Source organism: Podarcis pityusensis (genome assembly GCF_964106645.2).
Source record: "Podarcis pityusensis genome assembly, chromosome: 7".
Classification (NCBI taxonomy): Eukaryota; Metazoa; Chordata; class Lepidosauria; order Squamata; family Lacertidae; genus Podarcis; species Podarcis pityusensis.
The window spans coordinates 3,518,937-3,537,603 of NC_138031.1; the positions used below are offsets into that span (position 1 = coordinate 3,518,937).

At 47.8% G+C, this 18,667-nt stretch overlaps 1 protein-coding gene across 3 annotated transcripts in view; it reads left to right on the plus strand.

Moving 5' to 3' along the window:
* The window catches only part of ARHGAP39 (Rho GTPase activating protein 39), a 205,491-nt gene that overhangs the window by 177,370 nt on the left and 9,454 nt on the right, over positions 1 to 18,667 (plus strand). For all 3 annotated transcript variants that reach the window (XM_081012535.1, XM_081012534.1, XM_081012536.1), the window contains 4 exons: positions 4,582 to 4,655; positions 13,230 to 13,429; positions 15,590 to 15,681; positions 18,151 to 18,320. In XM_081012535.1, coding sequence (XP_080868661.1) covers positions 4,582 to 4,655; positions 13,230 to 13,429; positions 15,590 to 15,681; positions 18,151 to 18,320 — 536 coding nt within the window. The remainder of the gene's footprint in view (positions 1 to 4,581; positions 4,656 to 13,229; positions 13,430 to 15,589; positions 15,682 to 18,150; positions 18,321 to 18,667) is intronic.

The window sequence follows — 18,667 nt, forward strand, 5'->3', positions numbered from 1 at the left end:
TGCCAGAAGCGGCTTAGTCATGCTGCCCACATGACCCGGAAGCTGTACGCCGGGTCCCTCGGCCAATAAAGCGAGATGAGCGCCGCAACCCCAGAGTTGGCCACGACTGGACCTAATGGTCAGGGGTCCCTTTACCTTTACCTTACTACCATGAACTTAAACCAATGTGTTTAATATTCCCAAAGGTTCTTGGGAATGATAAAGACCTGGCGGTTTGCAATGAAGGCACAAAACTGCCTTTTTTGTGGAGGGGTATAAACTTACTGCTTTATTGAATTTTCATAGCAGGTAGTACAGAAAAAAACCAAAGAAATACGTAGCAAAAATAAGTATTCAGGTTCCCTCCCTGGTTGCTCGCTTGTATTTTGGTTAAATTAGCATTAAAAACGGAAATCCGTCTCATACTACTGGGGCAGTCAACTCACTCACACAATGACAATCACACAGCGCTTGCCATTCGCAGCAACTGTCATTCGGACGCATACTGCCTCCAGCAGTTCCCTCCTGTAGGTGCCTTTATAGAGTTCCGCTTTTGCACGATCAGTAATTGGGCAGTTGTTAGCAAATTACTTCATTATAATTGGGGTCAAATACCATAGCGTTAACACTTCAAATAAAATCCCTTTGCATTTACACAAAAAATGAGCAGGTTGCGGGATCTTTTCCAATCCTTGTCTGACATTTGCATTGCTACTACCACTCCCGATTTGGTCATATAAGTCGTCTTATTATCACATCGTTTCTTCAGTATTACCCGGTATATCTGCAGAACTACTCCTCTTTTCGCTGGGGGAGCCTAGGATGTTGTTATCGCAACGCACCAGTTTTCTTCATTAGGCATTGTGTTTAGTAATAGTAATAGTAATTTATTATTTGTACCCCGCCCATCTGGCTGGGTTTCCCCAGCCACTCTGGGCAGCTTCCAACAAAGATTAAAAATACATTAAAATGTCACACATTAAAAACTTCCCTGAACAGGGCTGCCTTCAGATGTCTTCTAAATGTCAGGTAGTTACAGATAGGTAGCCGTGTTGGTCTGCCATAGTCAAAATAAGAAAAATCCTTCCAGTAGCACCTTTAAGACCAACTAAGTTAGTTCTTGGTATGAGCTTTCGTGTGCAAGCACACTTCTTCAGATACACTGAAACAGAAGTTGCCAGATCCTTCTATATAGTGAGAAGGTGGGGAGGGGTATTACTCAGAAGGGTGGTGGGAATGGGAGATTGGCAGATAGCTGAGATGAGCCTGCTGATGACTCTTAACGACTGTAATAGGTCTTACAGGAAAAGGCAAGGGGTGAGAAGGTGAGAAATGGCTTAGTCATGTATAATGGGATAAGAATCCAATGTCTTTGTTCAAACCAGGTCTCTCCATGGTTTTAAGTTTGGTAATGAGTTGCAATTCAGCAGCTTCTCTTTCCAGTCTATTTCTGAAATTCCTTTGTAGTAAAACAGCTACTTTGAGATCTTGTATAGAATGTCCTGGGAGATTGAAGTGTTCTCCTACTGGTTTCTCTGTTTTGTGATTCTTGATGTCAGATTTATGTCCATTTATTCTTTGGCGTAAGGTTTGGCCTGTTTGTCCAATATAGAGAGCTGAAGGACACTGTTGGCATTTGATGCCATACACAATGTTAGATGATGAGCAATTGAATAGTCCCGAGATGGTATGTGTGATGTTGTTGGGGCCAGTAATGGTGTTGTCCGGGTGTATGTGGCAGCAAAGTTGGCATCTGGGTTTATTGCAGGCTCTGGTGCCAGTGTCCGTGTTAAGTCTGGTTGTAGTATTATTGTGGGTTAGGAGTTGTTTAAGATTGGGTGGCTGTCTGTAGGCAATGAAAGGTCTTCCTCCCAGAGCTTGAGAAAGAGAACTGTCATTGTCCAGGAGAGGTTGTAGATCTCTGATCCCATTATACATGACTAAGCCATTATACATGACTAAGCCATTTCTCACCTTCTCACCCCTTGCCTTTTCCTGTAAGACCTATTACAGTCGTTAAGAGTCGTCAGCAGGCTCATCTCAGCTATCTGCCAATCTCCCATTCCCACCACCCTTCTGAGTAATACCCCTCCCCACCTTCTCACTATATAGAAGGATCTGGCAACTTCTGTTTCAGTGTATCTGAAGAAGTGTGCTTGCACACGAAAGCTCATACCAAGAACTAACTTAGTTGGTCTTAAAGGTGCTACTGGAAGGATTTTTCTTATTTTGTCAGGTAGTTGTTTGACATCTGATGGGAGGGCGTTCCACAGGGCGGGTGCCACTACCGAGAAGGCCCTCTGCCTGGTTCCCTGTAGCTTTGCTTCTTGCAATGAGGGAACCGCCAGAAGGCCCTTGGAGCTGGACCTCAGTGTTTGCAAGTGTTCCAGCTGTGGTCGAGGGGCTTCAGGCAGTGATGGCTGTAGCCGTGTGGCCTGGGGCTGATGGGAGTCTAGAACATCTGGAGAACATCTGGAAGGGTAGCCTGTCCAGTGGTAGCTAATTAAGGTTACAGGTTTATAAGGTGTTTCTAAAGATCTGTCTTAATCCAAGGCAGAGATGAGTTGAAAGGAAAGTAAGTGTGCACTGTAAGGTTGAGTGCAATAAGAGCCAGTGATTTTCCTGGTGAGGTTTGCGTATAATCTCAGGGTCGTGGGTCCCACATTGGGCGTTGCAGGAGTTGGACTGAATATCCCTTATGCTTCCTTCCCAACTCTACAACTGCAATTCTACGACTTTACTCTCTCCCTTAAGTGTAGTGGCTTTTTGTGAAGGTGCAGAGGGCGATCTGCAATGGATGCTTTAGTTGCGATACCTGCATGGTTAATGGGCAAAATTAGGCCGTAACTTTTATTGGTTACAGCATGTGAGTAGTAGTGGCTTAGGCATTGGATGAAACAGCAATACAAGACTCCACCCTGCACAGCCGGGAGTCATATCAGGGTTAACAACCAGTGGGAGGAGCTTTTTGATGCAAATACAGTGATAACCTCTGGATACGAACAGGATCCGTTCCAGAGTCCTGTTCGCATCATGAAGTAAACGTAAGACGCGACTGCACGTCTGCACGTGCGCAGGCCGTGTTTTGCCGCTTCCGCACGTGCACGTGACGTCATTTTGAGCGTCTGCGCATGCGCGAGCGGTGAAACCCGGAAGTAACGCGGAGCGCAACCCGAAAATATTCATCCTGAAGTATGACTGTACAACTGGAAGCTCCCCCATGACGTCGCCGGGGGTCGTGCCATGGCCCTAGCCACCAGCAGGGCATTGGACAGGATCCACGACCGCCGGATTCCTTTAATGGAATACCCAAAAGAGGAGGGGTAGATGATGGCCCATACCCCATCCTCCAACACAGCACACATATTCCAATGCCTAACCCCCAATACCAGAAGTTGTCATGAGTTGCTAGGAGGTAGGTGGAAAAACCAAGAGGCTGGTGCCAGTTTGCCAAATGAATAAAGAAGTCCTACCAGGCCCCTTGGGCAACCAAGGTGACCAACCGAAGTCCATAGCAAGGTCAAGATGCAAAAAGAAGCTGACCTAAGAGGGATGGAAGGCGGGAGATTCGAAGGAAGCAGGAACAGGCTGGGAGCTGAGCTCTACCGCGGCCGTTTAGATGCGGCTAGCCCCGCCCTCCAGCCGGCCCTATTGGTCGGCCGGAAGGCTTGGCCGCGGCAGCAGAAGCAATCAGGAGCAGGGAGCCCAACACGCTTCCCTGCTGCTGCGGGAAGCTGCTCCCGCTCACAACCCCTTCCCTCTGGGAGGAGGAGAGGCCATGTCAGGGCGGGTTTGGTAATAACAATAACAATAACAATAATAATAATAATTTATTATTTGTACCCCGCCCATCTGGCTGGGTTTCCCCAGCCACACTGGGCGGCTTCCACAAAGACCAAAAATACACTAATATGTCATACATTAAAAACTTCCCTGAACAGGGCTGCCTTCAGATGTCTTCTGAATGTCAGGTAGTTGTTTATCTCTTTGACATCTGATGGGAGGGCGTTCCACAGGGCGGGTGCCACCACCGAGAAGGCCCTCTGCCTGGTTCCCTGTAGCTTGGCTTTTCGTAGCGAGGGAACGGCCAGAAGACCCTCAGCACTGGACCTCAGTGCCCGGGCAGAACGATGGAGGTGGAGACACTCCTTCAGGTATACTGGGCTGAGGCTCTTTAGGGCTTTAAAGGTCAGCACCAACACTTTGAATTGTGTCTGGAAACGTACTGGGAGCCAAACGTACTGGTAGCGGCGCTGGAGGGATGGGAGGGTGGCAAGTGGCTTCGAGGGAGACAGCGAGTCCTGCAGGAGTCCGGATGCCATTGCATGTCGCTCGCACGCGGTTCTTGCCGAGCTCACGGCCGGAGCAAGGGGTTCGCCGGAGGACTTGCTCTGCCAAGGTCCGTCTCGGGTCGCCGTGGCCGGAAATGAGCTTCTCGAAGGAAGGCTGAGAGGGGCTGGTTGGAAAAGGCTGCTCTGATGGCGTCTCTTGAGGACGCTGCTGGGGTTTCTCCTGTCCGGGTCTCTTTCTTGTTGGGGTGGCCTTGTGGGTTGTCCTGGCTCTGACTTGCTGCTTTCTTTCTCTCTCTCTCTTCTCTTCTAGGGGTGGCAATAAGCACTTACGCCAAGTACTGTTACAGCAAGCTCCAGAAAGCAGCATTGACCGGCGCCAAAAAGGTACTGCCATCCTCTCTTTCTGTCTAGTTTTTGGGTGTGGATTTGATCTACCGATCTGTGAAATTTTGTTAGAGTATAAAGAAGAATACAAAGCTTATTATCAAATATCTTTCCCCCTCAAACTAAAACATTAATCTAAACTTCTTATCAAAAGAAAGAGATTAAGAAAGAAAAAAGATAATAATAATAATAATAATTTTTTTTAAAAAAAGGAAAATAAGGTACTTCTGCTTCTCTCTCTGCCAGTTATATATATAAAGTAATTGTCCAGTAGCACCTTAAGTAAAGGACTTCTGACCATTAGGTCCAGTCGTGGCCGACTCTGGGGTTGCGGTGCTCATCTAGCTTTATTGGCCGTGGGAGCCGGCGTACAGCTTCCGGGTCATGTGGCCAGCATGACTAAGCCGCTTCTGGCAAACCAGAGCAGTGCACAGAAACGCCGTTTACCTTCCTGCCGGAGTGGTACCTAATTATCTACTTGCACTTTGATGTGCTTTCGAACTGCTAGGTTGTCAGGAGCAGGGACCGAGCAACGGGAGCTCACCCCGTCACGGGGATTTGAACCGCTGACCTTCTGATCGGCAAGTCCTAGGCTCTGTGGTTTAACCCACAGCACCAGTAGCACCTTAGAGACCAACTAAGTTGGGTATAAGCTTTCGTGTGCTTGCACACTTCTTCAGAAGAAGAAGATGATGATGATGATGATGATGACATAAGACAAGCCTGCTGAATCAGGCCAGTGGCCCATCTAGTCCAGTCTCTTATCCTCACTGTGGCCGACCAGTTGCCCCAGTGGGAAATCCACAAGCAGGATCAAGAGCATTGCTTCCTCCAACTGGGGAGTCAGAGCACAGCCATTGTGGCTAGCAGCCATCCATAGCGCTGTCACCCACTCGCTGGATTAGGAAGACTGGCGAACTAATATCAGTATACTGGAAGAAGCAAAGATCACCAGTGCTGAAGCCATGATTCTTCAACATCAGCTTCGTTGGACTGGTCATGTTGTGTGGATGCATGATGATCGTCTTCCAGAGCAACTACTCTATTCCGAACTTAAAAATGGAAAGTGTAATGCTGGTGGTCAACAAAAGTGGTTCAAAGACTCTCTCAAGGCAAATCTAAACAAATGTAGTATAAACACCGACAACTGGGAAACACTGGCCTGTGAGCGCTCCAGTTGGAGAACAGCCCTTACCAAAGGTGCCATGGGCTTTGAAGACACTCGAACTCAGGACGCAGGGGAGAAATGTGCTAAGAGGAAGGCACACTTGGCAAATCCACACCATGATCAACTCCCGCCCGGAAAACTATGTCCCCATTGTGGAAGGATGTGTGGATCCAGAATTGGCCTCCACAGTCACGGTAAAGGGACCCCTGACCATTAGGACCAGTCGTGGCCGACTCTGGGGTTGTGGCGCTCATCTCGCTTTACTGGCCGAGGGAGCCGGTGTACAGCTTCTGGGTCATGTGGCCAGCATGACTAAGCCGCTTCTGGCGAACCAGAGCAGCACACGGAAACGCCGTTTACCTTCCCGCCGGAGCGGTAGAAATAAAAAAGATAATAATAATAATAATAATAATAATAATAATAATAATGAAAATAAGGTACTTCTGCTTCTCTGTCTGCCAATTATATATATAAAGTAATTGTCCAGTAGCACCTTAAAGGTAAAGGGACCCCTGACCATTAGGTCCAACTCTGGGGTTGCAGCGCTCATCTCGCTTTACTGACCGAGGGAGCCGGCATACAGCTTCCGGGTCATGTGGCCAGCATGACTAAGCCGCTTCTGGCGAACCAGAGCAGTGCATGGAAACGCCGGTACCTATTTATCTACTTGCACTTTGACGTGCTTTCGAACTGCTAGGTTGGCAGGAGCAGGGACCGAGCAACGGCAGCTCAACCCGTCACCGGGATTCGAACCGCCTACCTTCTGATCGGCAAGTCCTAGGCTCTGTGGTTTAACCCACAGCGCCACCCACATAACTGTTACTTACGGACTCACTGTTAAAACCGTGTTTATGGAAGAAAATCTTACTTGGCTATGAGGGATTGCCAAGGAAAGAAAGAAAGAAAGAAAGAAAGAAAGAAAGAAAGAAAGAATAGCGGTGTCATCCTCTTCACTCCATGGTGTTGGAGAGGACGGAGAAGGGGCTTCTGAGCTCCTGTCCCATCACATCTAGAGATGGGAGGAAGGGCTTGAAGGTCTCCTTCTACAGACCAGGCAGGGTTCTTCTCCCACCCCCCGGAACAGGAAGAAGTGCTGAGACGCTGGCATTCCTGTTTCCTGCATCCGGCCATTTTAAGAAAGGGCTCCTTTCATAGCAGGAGAATACCCAGATCTAGCCAGCCTGAGGCTCCTTTGTGGGGGAGAGACCCACAAGGAGGTGGAACCACAAAGAGAGCCTTTCACGGGGAAGCTCCCCCCGCTGACCTTTCCGCTTGAGCCTGAGTCAAGGAAGGAGTGAAGCCGCTTAAAGGGGCAGCGGGTGAGGAGGAGACGCCGGAAGGTTGGCCCAGCCTTGAAGAGCTGGGACAGCACTGTGGGGCTACATCCGGACTGGCCTTGTTTCCCTGGAGCTGTTCTAGATCCAGCAGGTTCTTCTCATGTTCTTACAGGTAGTACTACTCTTGCACAGCTCCTGTTTGTAGCTCTAGAGAACGCCGTGCTTGATTACTCCCTAAGTTAATGAGTGGAAAGTGCAATTGCCCCTGCATGTTCCTTTGCAGGGGTTCAAAACAGGCATGTGTGTGTGTTTGTATACACACACACACACACACACACACACACACACTAGGGTTGAGCGATATCTGGTTTTCAACATTGTGATATATCACCCACTAAGCATCACAATATATCACAATGACCGAAACAGAAATGGCGGTAGGGAGAGGAATTGGCTGGCTTCATAGTTTTCCCCACATTGTGTTTTTTTTGCATATCGCACAGAAATACACGTCATGATTTGTGATACACTGCCAGGCCGAAAAATTATGAAACAGGTATCACGGTGCGGACTTCAAACCAGTTTTGGGTGATATATATCGCCCAGCCCGAAGACACGCTTCTTTTTCAAGTTGCTTCCTTAGTTAGTTAGATTTCCCCCTGACTTTTTAGAATTTGCAGGTTTTTAAAAACTCCGAAACAGGTTGAACTGCAGTGAAGAATATTGCATCGTCACAAAGTGCACATCTGAACCCACGTGTATGTCCAGCACTCAGCCCTTTCCCAGCACACGCTACTAACAGGTTTAGGGGATTTTGCTCACGTTATTAACATGCATTTGTCATGAATATGTGTTTGCCTTTAACCTTATAACACAGTTGAATTCAGAGCAGTGGCAATGATTTGGACAAAACCCAATTCACACTTATTTAGTTGAATTCTGAAAAACCGATGAACTGGCCATGCCAGCTTTTCAAAGTCTAATAGTTGTTTGCACCTCCAGCGCCCCCTGCTGCCCCCTTGCTCCTTAGCAGCCACCCTGGTAATCCCACTGCCTGGTGGGTGTAGCCACCCCCTTTGGGGGAACCATCGATCTAGGTCTTTGGCCACCATCTGCAGTCATGGCACTCCCCCCTAAAACCTCCCAACCCCAAAGAGTCGGACACAGGAGATCCCAGGGCTGGGTTTCTGTTCTGGATTCAGGGCTGTGAAGTCCGAGCAGCCACAGAATCTACTTTCATTTTATCGCATTTGGATCCCACCTTCCACGAAGCTCAGGGCGGCGTGCATGGTTCTGTCCCTCTCCGTGTTATCTTCACAACAAGCTTGGGAGGTAGCTTAGGCAGAGAGACTGCGGCTGGCCCAAGCGTCACTCAGCGAAGAGCAGAATTTGAACGCAGGTCACCCAGATCCTAGAATGGTGCTCTAGGCCACAACGAGCTCCCCAAATGGGTCACAATGAACAAGACGGATACAGTGGCAGGACAGATGCCAGCCTTTCCTGCAATCCCTCTGGGATCTTCTTCTGCACCTGGGCTGGAGGGGCAGCCTGTGGGTGCCGGTCCACGAGGGTCCAGTGGGGCACTGCCTCTCCAGCATTCCGCTCCCAGTCAGCCCCCACCTGCTGCCAACCAGCCCAATGGGTCGCCCTGCCTGTCAGCTTCCTCCACCTTCGCCTCTGTGAGCTTAAAGTCGAGGTGGAAGAGACAGACAAATTTGGAAGTAGCAGACTCCGGCTGTCTTTTGCTCTGCTGCCCCCTACTGTCGACCTCCCAGCACTCTGCCCTACCAGTCTGTCTCCCAAGGGCACCAACCAGTTGGCAGGCAGTGTCAACCTCTCCTCCGAATGATTAATTTCTCTGCCCGTGGTATAAACTATAGCGAAATGAGGAAGAACATTCAGAAGGACTCTTTCTGACTGCGAGAACTGTTTGACAGTGGAGCGGACCCTCTCAGAAGGTGAAGGCTCTTCTTTCTTAGAGGTTTTGAAACAGAAGTTTTTTGGGGGGCACCTGCCAGGGCTTACCAGTATTTAGCAATGATTTCTGCACTGCTAGGGGTTGGGCTAGATCAGGGGTCCCCAAACTAAGGCCCGTGGGCCGGATAAGGCCCAAGGGACTCGTTTATCCGGCCCGCGGCAACCCCTGCCGCCTGCTGCCGCCACCCACTCTTAGTAGTGATGCTGCGCTGCGCGGTTGCCCACTTCCGGGTCGGAGGAGCACTGGAAATAGCTTATGCGCATGCGCAAGCGTTATTTGCGCATGTACATCTATTATTTCCGGTGCACATCCGGATCAGAGGAGGCCCGTGCACATGCGCACAAGCTATTTCTGGTGCTCCTCCAACCCGGAAGTGCGCCGGAAATAGCGTGTGCGCCCGTGTATGGGCACACGCTCACCCGCCCTCCGGCCCGCTGCGTTATCAGCACTGGAGACACCGGCCCGAGGTGTGGTAAGTTTGCTGACCCCTGGGCTAGATGACCTGGGGTCCCTTCCAACCCTACAAAATTATTTTTAAAATAATAATAATAATAATAATAATAATAATAATAGTAATGTTATTTCTATCCTGCCCATCTGGCTGGGTTTCTCCAGCCACTCTGGGCAGCATACAGCATATATAAAAACATAATAACATTATATCCACCATTGCTGCCACACACACCCTTATAAGCAGCCAGTTTCCACTCCTTGACCTTGCTTTCCGTCCTTGCCTCCTTCTGTTCACGTGGACTGTGTTGACCCCTCCCAGCATGAGAGTGTTGCCCTCACTCTGTCCCCCTGGAGGTTTTGCATCCATGCAAAAGATGCCCTTGTTGTTTATTCCCTCCTCCAGCAGCACCCTCTCCTCCCTGTCCTTCTGCAAAGCTGCCCTTTTGCCTCTTCTGAACCAGCCTTCTCAGCTCCTTCTTCCTCCTCCTTCCCTCCCAGACCACTGCTGCCCCTCTGTGGCCGAAGGCTGGATGGCTGCGCAGAGAAGGCTTTTCTCACACGCCTCAATTTGGAGTGTGCTCATGGAGCTAATAATTGCAGAATCGTAGAGTTGGAAGTGTCCCCAAGTGTCATCAAGTTCGACCCCCGCGCACTGCCCGGGGTGGAATTCGAACCCATGACCCTAAGATTAAGATTATCATGCTCTACCGAGTGAGCTGTCCCAGGTCCATTGCAGATTCTCAAAGAGTTTTTTTAAAGGAATGGGTGAAGATGCTGAGTTGGCCGTTGGCTGCCGTGTTTGAGCCTCTCCCCAAGATCTGCTTCTGCAAAGCCTCCAGCAACCCCATAAAGGTAAAGGGTAAAGGGACCTGTTACGTACTGAGTTGAATAGGACCCAGAATGCAGCAGTCTGATTGGTCCTAGAACAATAGGACCCAGAATGCAGCAGTCTGATTGGTGCGCAGGAGCCACCCAATTCAACTCCAGGTGGAAGTGAATCTGCAACCTGATTGGCCTACAGGAGAATCCCATAATTAGCCAATCAAGTGGGGCCCATTGTGTAAATAATGTATATAAAGCAGACATTTCAGGGGAACTTCCATTCCTCACTACTCTGAGCTGAATAAAGAGCATGAAATCCACACTCCGAGTATATTTCAGGACCCCTGGCTGTTGGGTCCAGTTGCGGATGACTCTGGGGTTGCAGCACTCATCTCGCTTTACTGGCCGAGGGAGCCGGCGTACAACTTCCGGGTCATGTGGCCAGCATGACTAAGCCGCTTTTGGCGAACCAGAGCAGCACACGGAAACGCCGTTTACCTTCCCGCCGGAGTGGTACCTATTTATCTACTTGCGCTCTGATGTGCTTTTGAACTGCTAGGTGGGCAGGAGCAGGGACTGAGCAATGGGAGCTCACCCCGTCATGGGGATTTGAACCGCCGACCTTCTGATCGGCAAGCCCTAGGCTCCGTGGTTTAACCCACAGCGCCACCCGCATCCTTCCCAACAACTTACCAAGGTGTTAAACAGGCTCCTGGCATCTCCAGCTGTTTCGTGAGTCTCTTTGAGTTGGGGGAAAAAAACCTATCCCCAAACCACTAACGACTTCTTTGGAGGTCTTTAAGCAGAGGCTTGACAACCATATGTCAGGAGTGCTCTGATGGTGTTTTCTGCTTGGCAGGGGGTTGGACTCGATGGCCCTTGTGGTCTCTTCCAACTCTATGATTCTATGACTTCAATAAATAAAACAAATAAAGGCAAAGGTGGCACACATAGTTTACCCCTCCTCATTTTATCCTCACAACAAACCTGTGAGGTAGGCTAGGCCGAGAGAGAATGACTGCCCAAGGCCACGTGCAGTGAGCTTCATGGCCAAGCGGGGATTCGAACCCACATCTCCCAGGTCCTAGTCCAACACTCTAGCCGCCAAGCCATTGCTGGCTTGCAGATTTCTTCCTTCAGCGTTTCCGCTTGGTTGAAATGTGTCCTGGAACTTTGAAAAAGGTTGTTCCCTCCTCGTCCTTTCCTATTCCTCTCTGACCCTTTCCTGGCTCCCTCAGTGTCAGGATTCTAGTTTGCAGCCCGATAGACGTCATGCGAGAGGACGAGATGGCTGGACAGTGTTCTCGAAGCTACGAACATGAGTCTGACCAAACTGCGGGAGGCAGTGGAAGACAGGAGTGCCTGGCGTGCTCTGGTCCAGGGGGTCACGAAGAGTTGGACACGACTAAACGACTAAAGAACAACAACAAGGCATCATGGGTCTCCAAAGAGTCCAGCATGTCAAGGGCACCGTTAAAAGCGCCTGGGAATTATAGGGACAGAACTACCTAAATTGTATAAAAAAATAAATCTGACATCAAGAATCACAAAACAGAGAAACCAGTAGGAGAACACTTCAATCTCCCAGGACATTCTATACAAGATCTCAAAGTAGCTGTTTTACTACAAAGGAATTTCAGAAATAGACTGGAAAGAGAAGCTGCTGAATTACAACTCATTACCAAACTTAAAACAATGGAGAAACCTGGTCTGAACAGAGACATCGGATTCTTATCTCATTATACATGACTAAGCCATTTCTCACCTTCTCACCCCTTGCCTTTTCCTGTAAGACCTATTACAGTCGTTAAGAGTCGTCAACAGGCTCATCTCAGCTATCTGCCAATCTCCGATTCCCACCACCCTTCTAAGTAATACCCCTCCCCACCTTCTCAATATATAGAAGGATCTGGTAACTTCTGTTTCAGTGTATCTGAAGAAGTGTGCATGCACACGAAAGCTCATACCAAGAACTAACTTAGTTGGTCTTTAAGGTGCTACAGGAAGGAATTTTTTTTATTTCGACTATGGCAGACCAACACGGCTACCCATCTGTAACTGTATAAAAAATGATTTATTTTATTTTATTTTCCAAAAAAAATTATTGGTTTTTCAAATTTGTAACAAACATAAAAGAAAAAACATTACAATATAAAAAACAAACAAACAAACTTACATTTATCCTATTATCCTATTATAATATATTTTTATAACCATTATTAAATGACTTCCTCAAATCCCTCAATCTGAGTTTCCACGTGGCTCATTGTAGCAGTTTTCCAATACTAATTTCCAATAAAATTAACTTAATCAATCAACATCTTTCTTTCTTATTCTACTCACTTATATCCATCATATTATTAAATTGTATAAAAAATGATTTTTGTACACGACTACAGCGGCAAGAATGTTACTTGCCCAAAAATGGAAACAAGTCCCAGCAAAGGAAGAATGGATGCAAAAACTTATGGAATATGCAGAAATGGCGAAAGTTACTAGAAGAATAAGAAATCAAGATAATAAACTTTTTATCAAAGAATGGCAATGGCTTATTGAATATTTATGGATAAATTGTAAACAGATAAAAACACTGGCAGGATTATTGTAAAAACCTGCAGCCATACAAGAGTCTATATATTTGAGAAATAAATGAGCAAGTTAATTTGGATATGCAGAAGATATTAAAAATAAATTTAAGGAACCGCAGAAAGAGGGGGAAGTGAAATGTATATATCTGAAAAGTATAAATAAAATTTAAAAAGAAGAAGAAGAAGAGAAGCGCCATGATTAGGTCGTATCCTGCATTCCAGCGCCCAGGGACACCTCTCTGAGCTGGGTCTTGTGCCTCCGCTCACACCGACCGCCTTCCCTTTCAGGGCCTGAAGAAGCCAAACATCGAAGAGATCCGGCACGCCAAGAACGCCGTCTTCAGCCCTTCCATGTTCGGCAGCTCCCTGCAAGAGATCATGAACATGCAAAAGGAGAGGTACCCCGACCGCCAGCTCCCATGGGTGCAGACGCGGCTGTCGGAGGAGGTGCTGGCCTTGAACGGAGACCAGACCGAGGGCATCTTCAGGTAAGGCCCACCTTGCCCTGGGGCAGCGCCCTTGGGGCAAACAGTTGAGCCGGCTTCCAGTCTGCTGGCTCCTTTAGCATTTACTGTATTTTTGTGCATAAGACGCACATTTTCCTTCCTAAAAAGTAAGGGGAAATGTGTGTGCGTCTTATGGAGCAAATGCAGGGGGGACGCACGCAGGAAAAGCCCCCAAGAGCTCTGCGCGGCTCCTGAGGGCTTTTCCCCGAGGAGGGAGAAGGGACTGACGCAACCAGTCCCTTCTCCCTCCTCGTAGAAAAGCCCGCAGGAGCAGCATGCTCCTTAAAGGGTGTGTGGCACCTGTGGGCTTTTGCGGGAGGTGGGGGTATTGCCATAGCTGCGCGCAGCTCCTCCGGCCGGGATCCATCCCGCTCGCTGTCTTGGCTTCTTTAGCCGCGCGCAACCTCTCCAGTCAGGATGGATCCCGCTTGCTGTCTTGGCTTCTTTGCTCTTTGGGCCTGGCGGGGGGGAACCCGGGCTCCCCACGGCAGCCCCAGAAGCTCTGGGAGAAGCGGATTTTTTTTTCTTGATTTCCCCCTCTAAAAACTAGGTGCGCCTTATGGTCCGGTGCGCCTTATGGAGCGAAAAATACGGTATTTTAGGGCAAACTCCATGCCCGGTGGTCTGCAAGAGCCTTTGCCCCTTGAGCTTTGCCCAGAAGCCATAAAATCCACATTAGACCAAGTTAGATGTGACACGCTTTCTCCATTACATAAATAGCAGCCTTGGGGTGGCGTGAGATGGGGAAGGAGAAGAGTTGAGTTGAGCTGCAGGAGTCAGCCCCCAAAATGCAAATAGCAGCTTCAGAGAGGTGATGGAAATTGAACAGGTCATCTTGCCTGGTTTGGCCCTGAGGCTGTGAGCTGCTTCGCACGCAGCCCTAAGCCAAACACAGCCACTGCCCATGGTCTTTCGCTGGGTAGACTACAGAAACAAATATTATTATTATTATTATTTTTAATGATATTTATTAGAGTTTCCAATAAAAAAAACACATCAATAAAAAAGAATTACAAAGAAAAAAAAGAAAAATACACAATTCAAAAATACACAATACATAATGGAAAAGAAAACAAAAAAACAGAAGACAAAAAAGAAAACAGTTAAAAACAATGCCACCTTTTCATCACCACTTTAAAATTTACTTATTTTCTGGACCTCCTCATACCTCCCTCTTTTGTATTCCAGTTCAATTTGTTTGTCCAGCAATTTCTTTCCCTCTTTTTTAATCCCAATCCTTAATCTTAATATAATATAACATTAAATTTTTACCTCTTAAAAGCCAATTTTCCATTTCTTTTAACTTTTTTAATCCTAATCCTTAATCTTGATCTATATATAACTTTAAAGCCTGCATAGCTAGAAGCCACTTAATTTCAATCCAACATCACTCTAACATTCTTTAATTTTGCAATGTTTCTGCAGATAATCTTTGAATTTCTTCCAATCTTCTTCCACCGACTCTTCTCCCTGGTCACGGATTCTACCAGTCATTTCCGCCAGTTCCATATAGTCCATACAGAAACAAATATTAACACATTTCCATTGGCTATTGTTAGCATCACAGTGAATCCTGAAATGGCAATGTGACCGGATTGGAATTTCTTACCCCCTTCTCGTCTCTTGTTTTATTTAATTCTATATGTGTTTTTCACGGTTTCCGTGTTGTTGCAAATAAAGAAACAGATTAAAAAGCAACGCTATGGTCAGAGGAGATTTTGGCCAATTTGCTCCTCTTCCTGCCCTGCTGTTAACTAAGCCACGGTTTCGCTTAGCACGCTGTCTGAAGCTGGGGTTGTGATTTCTCTTGCTCCAGACAAACCACAGGCTCTAACCAAGGTTTGGTGCAACCCATGGTTGATATGGCATTCTGATATACCCCATGGTTTAGCTCACAGCAGTACAGCAGCGGGGGACATGGGAGAGGAGCGATGAGGCCATAACCTTGGCTCTGGGAATCCTCACACTCGTGCAGTCAAACTAAACAATGGTTTGGCCTTGTGTTACATGCAAAGCAGCTCTTGAGCGTAAGACGAGACCTGGATCAAGCCAAGGACCCTTCTAGTCCATCACCCACTGTTCTTAACCTTGCGAGTCTCTCTCTTCTATTTCTTTGGGGTGTCCCTTTCTTCCCTTCTGCAGAGTCCCTGGAGACATCGATGAGGTCAACGCCCTCAAGCTGCAGGTCGACCAGTGGAAAATCCCCACCGGCTTGGAAGACCCTCACGTCCCCGGTGAGGAGAAAGGACTCCCCTCCCTCCTTGCCTCCAGCCTCAAAGCCCCTGGGTAGCCTAGGACAGGAGCTTGGGGGCCCGGTTCTGCTCTGCAGAGGACCTTAAGGTCCATGAATAACCATAGTTTAGAGGTCCCAGGCCCTAAGGAAGTCAGACTATCCTCCACCAGGGCCAGGGCCTTCTCAGTGATGGCTCCAACCTGGTGGAATGCTCTGTCCCATAAGACCAGGACCCTGCAGGATTTAACCTCCTTCCGCCGGGCCTGTAAGACAGAGCTATTCCACCTGGCTTTTAATTTGAATTCAGCTTGATCTTTTATTTCCCTTCTCTTCCTTCCCCCTCCCCTTTTATGAAAATTACCTGCTTTGAGACCCCACAGCTAATTCTCCCCTGGCCTCCTTGCTGGCCCAAGTAGGACTAATTCAGCCAGCTAGCCCTGGTGATTATCTAATATTAATTAGATGAATTCCCCCTAAGTTGATCTCTGAACTTTGAATTTCATTGTTATTCGTGTTTTTATACTGTACTTTATGCTACTTTTACAATTAAGTGTTTTAAATTTGTTGTTAGCTGCCCTGAACCGGGAAGGGCGGGGTATAAATAAAAATGTATTATTATTATTATTATTATTAAGAGCATGGCATAGTGGTTAGGGTGCCAGACTGAGAGCTGAGAGACCAGGGTTCAAATCCCCACTCGGCCATGAAGCTCACATCAGCAACCAATGCGCCCCATTGGTTTCAGATAATACATGTTTAGACAGGTCCAAAAAGCCCGGGACACCAATTTTCATGACCCGCTAGTGGTTGTGGTGGCTCATTTACCAGAAGTAGTAGTAATAATAATAATAATAATTTATTATTTGTACCCTGCCCATCTGACTGGGTCTCCCCATCCACTCTGGGCGGCTTCCAACAAAGATTAAAAATACATAAAAATGTCACACATTAAAAGCTTCCCGGAACAGGGCTGCCTTCAGATGTTTTCTAAATGTCAGGTAGTTGTTTATTTCCTTGACAACTGGTGGGAGGGCGTTCCACAGGGCAGGTGCCACAACCGAGAAGGCCCTGGTTCCCTGCAACTTTGCTTCTCACAGGAAGGGAACCGCCAGAAGGCCCTCAGCGCTGGACCTCAGTGTCCGGGTAGAACAATGGGGGTGGAGACGCTCCTTCAGGTATACTGGACCGAGGCCGTTTAGGGATTTAAAGGTCAGCACCAACACTTTGAATTGTGCTCGGAAACGTACTGGGAGCCAATGTAGGTCTTTCAGGCCCAGTGTTATATGGTCTCGGTGGCCGCCCCCAGTCACCAGTCTAGCTGCCACATTCTGGATTAATTGCAGTTTCCGAGTCACCTTCAAAGGTAGCGCCACGTAGAGCGCATTGCAGTAGTCCAAGCGGGAGATAACTAGAGCATGCACCACTCTGGCGAGACAGTCTGCAGACAGGGAGGGTCTCATCCTGTGTACCAGATGGAGCTGGTAGACAGCTGCCCTGGATACAGAATTGAACTGTGCCTCCATGGACAGCTGTGAGTCCAAAATGACTCCCAGGCTGCGCACCTGGTCCTTCAGGGGCACAGTAATGCATTTAGCGTTAACTCTGAAAGTGTATACTAAACTTCCTGATGTGTACTGTCCTCTAGGAGGCTTAGTTTGGTCAGAAATGGGCCTGTGTGCGTCATTGAAATTCTACTCAATATGATTCAGATCCCAACATATACTTAGCCGAGTGACAACTTAAACACATTGCAGGATTCCCAAAAAAATAGACCAAAGGCAATTGTATTTCATCCAGCAGAGCTTTACTGCATAATGGGCACAAATCCAATACATTCAGGATTGGCCCTGTCCATAAGAAATCCAGTTGCAGCAGACTTAACTCAAAGTTACAACTCAAACCTGACATTCAGAAGACATCTGAAGGCAGCCCTGTTCAGGGAAGTTTTTAATGTGTGACATCTTAGTGCATTTTCGGTCTTTGTTGGAAGCTGCCCAGAGTGGCTGAGGAAACGCAGCCAGACGTGCGGGGTACAAATAAATTATTATTATTATTATTATTATTATTATTATTATTATTATTACTATTATTATTACAAGAACTTATAATAAGACTAAACCTTAACACTGTATACAGAACACCGCACCAGAAGGAAAAGAGATAGAAAGGGAAAGAGTGAAACGCAGGCTCCTTCTGGCCTCTTATCATAGTCAGCATGACCTTGAAGATAAGATAGCAGGACCAGCTGTGCTCAGCTTCTCTGAAGGAATAACCCAAACATCAAGAACCTCCTGCTTGCTTCTTTCACACAGAGAAGCTTCCAGAACCCTCTTGAATGAAGCAGAATAGGAACGATCTCTAGACATCAGATCAATACTTTCTGCACTAAGAAATGCAAACTGACAGTGTGGCTCGGCCTCTTTCTCCCCTGACCGACCCCCCACCCCCACCCAATTCCCCTCCCCTGCAGCCTCCTTGCTGAAACTCTGGTATCGAGAGCTGGAGGAGCCCCTGATCCCCCACGACTTTTATGAACAGTGCATCACCCACTACGAGAACCCCGAAGCCGCGATTGCCGTCGTCCACTCCATGCCCAGGATCAACAAGATGGTGCTCTGCTACCTCATCCGCTTCCTCCAGGTAAGGAGGATCCGGCCCGGAAGAGGATCGTGGGCCTTGGCAGAGGGTGGCCCATGGAGAGTTACACAGGCTCTTGTCCCGAGTCCTCTACCAACCTTGGTGTTTTTTTAGTCCCGTGGTTCCCGAAGTGGGCACAGCTGACCCTCTGGATGGGGGTGGGAATACCCAGGGGGTGCCAGACATGGTGATTTAAGACCCCTGCTCAGTGACTTTAAACCCTACGTTAGGGAAATGGCATCACTTCGTCAAGCCCATCCATCGCATTGCGAGTTTGCTGAGCTGTGAAAGAGTTACTGAATGTAGTGTCTTAAGACTAAACGACTATCAGAATTTGAGAAGCAGACATC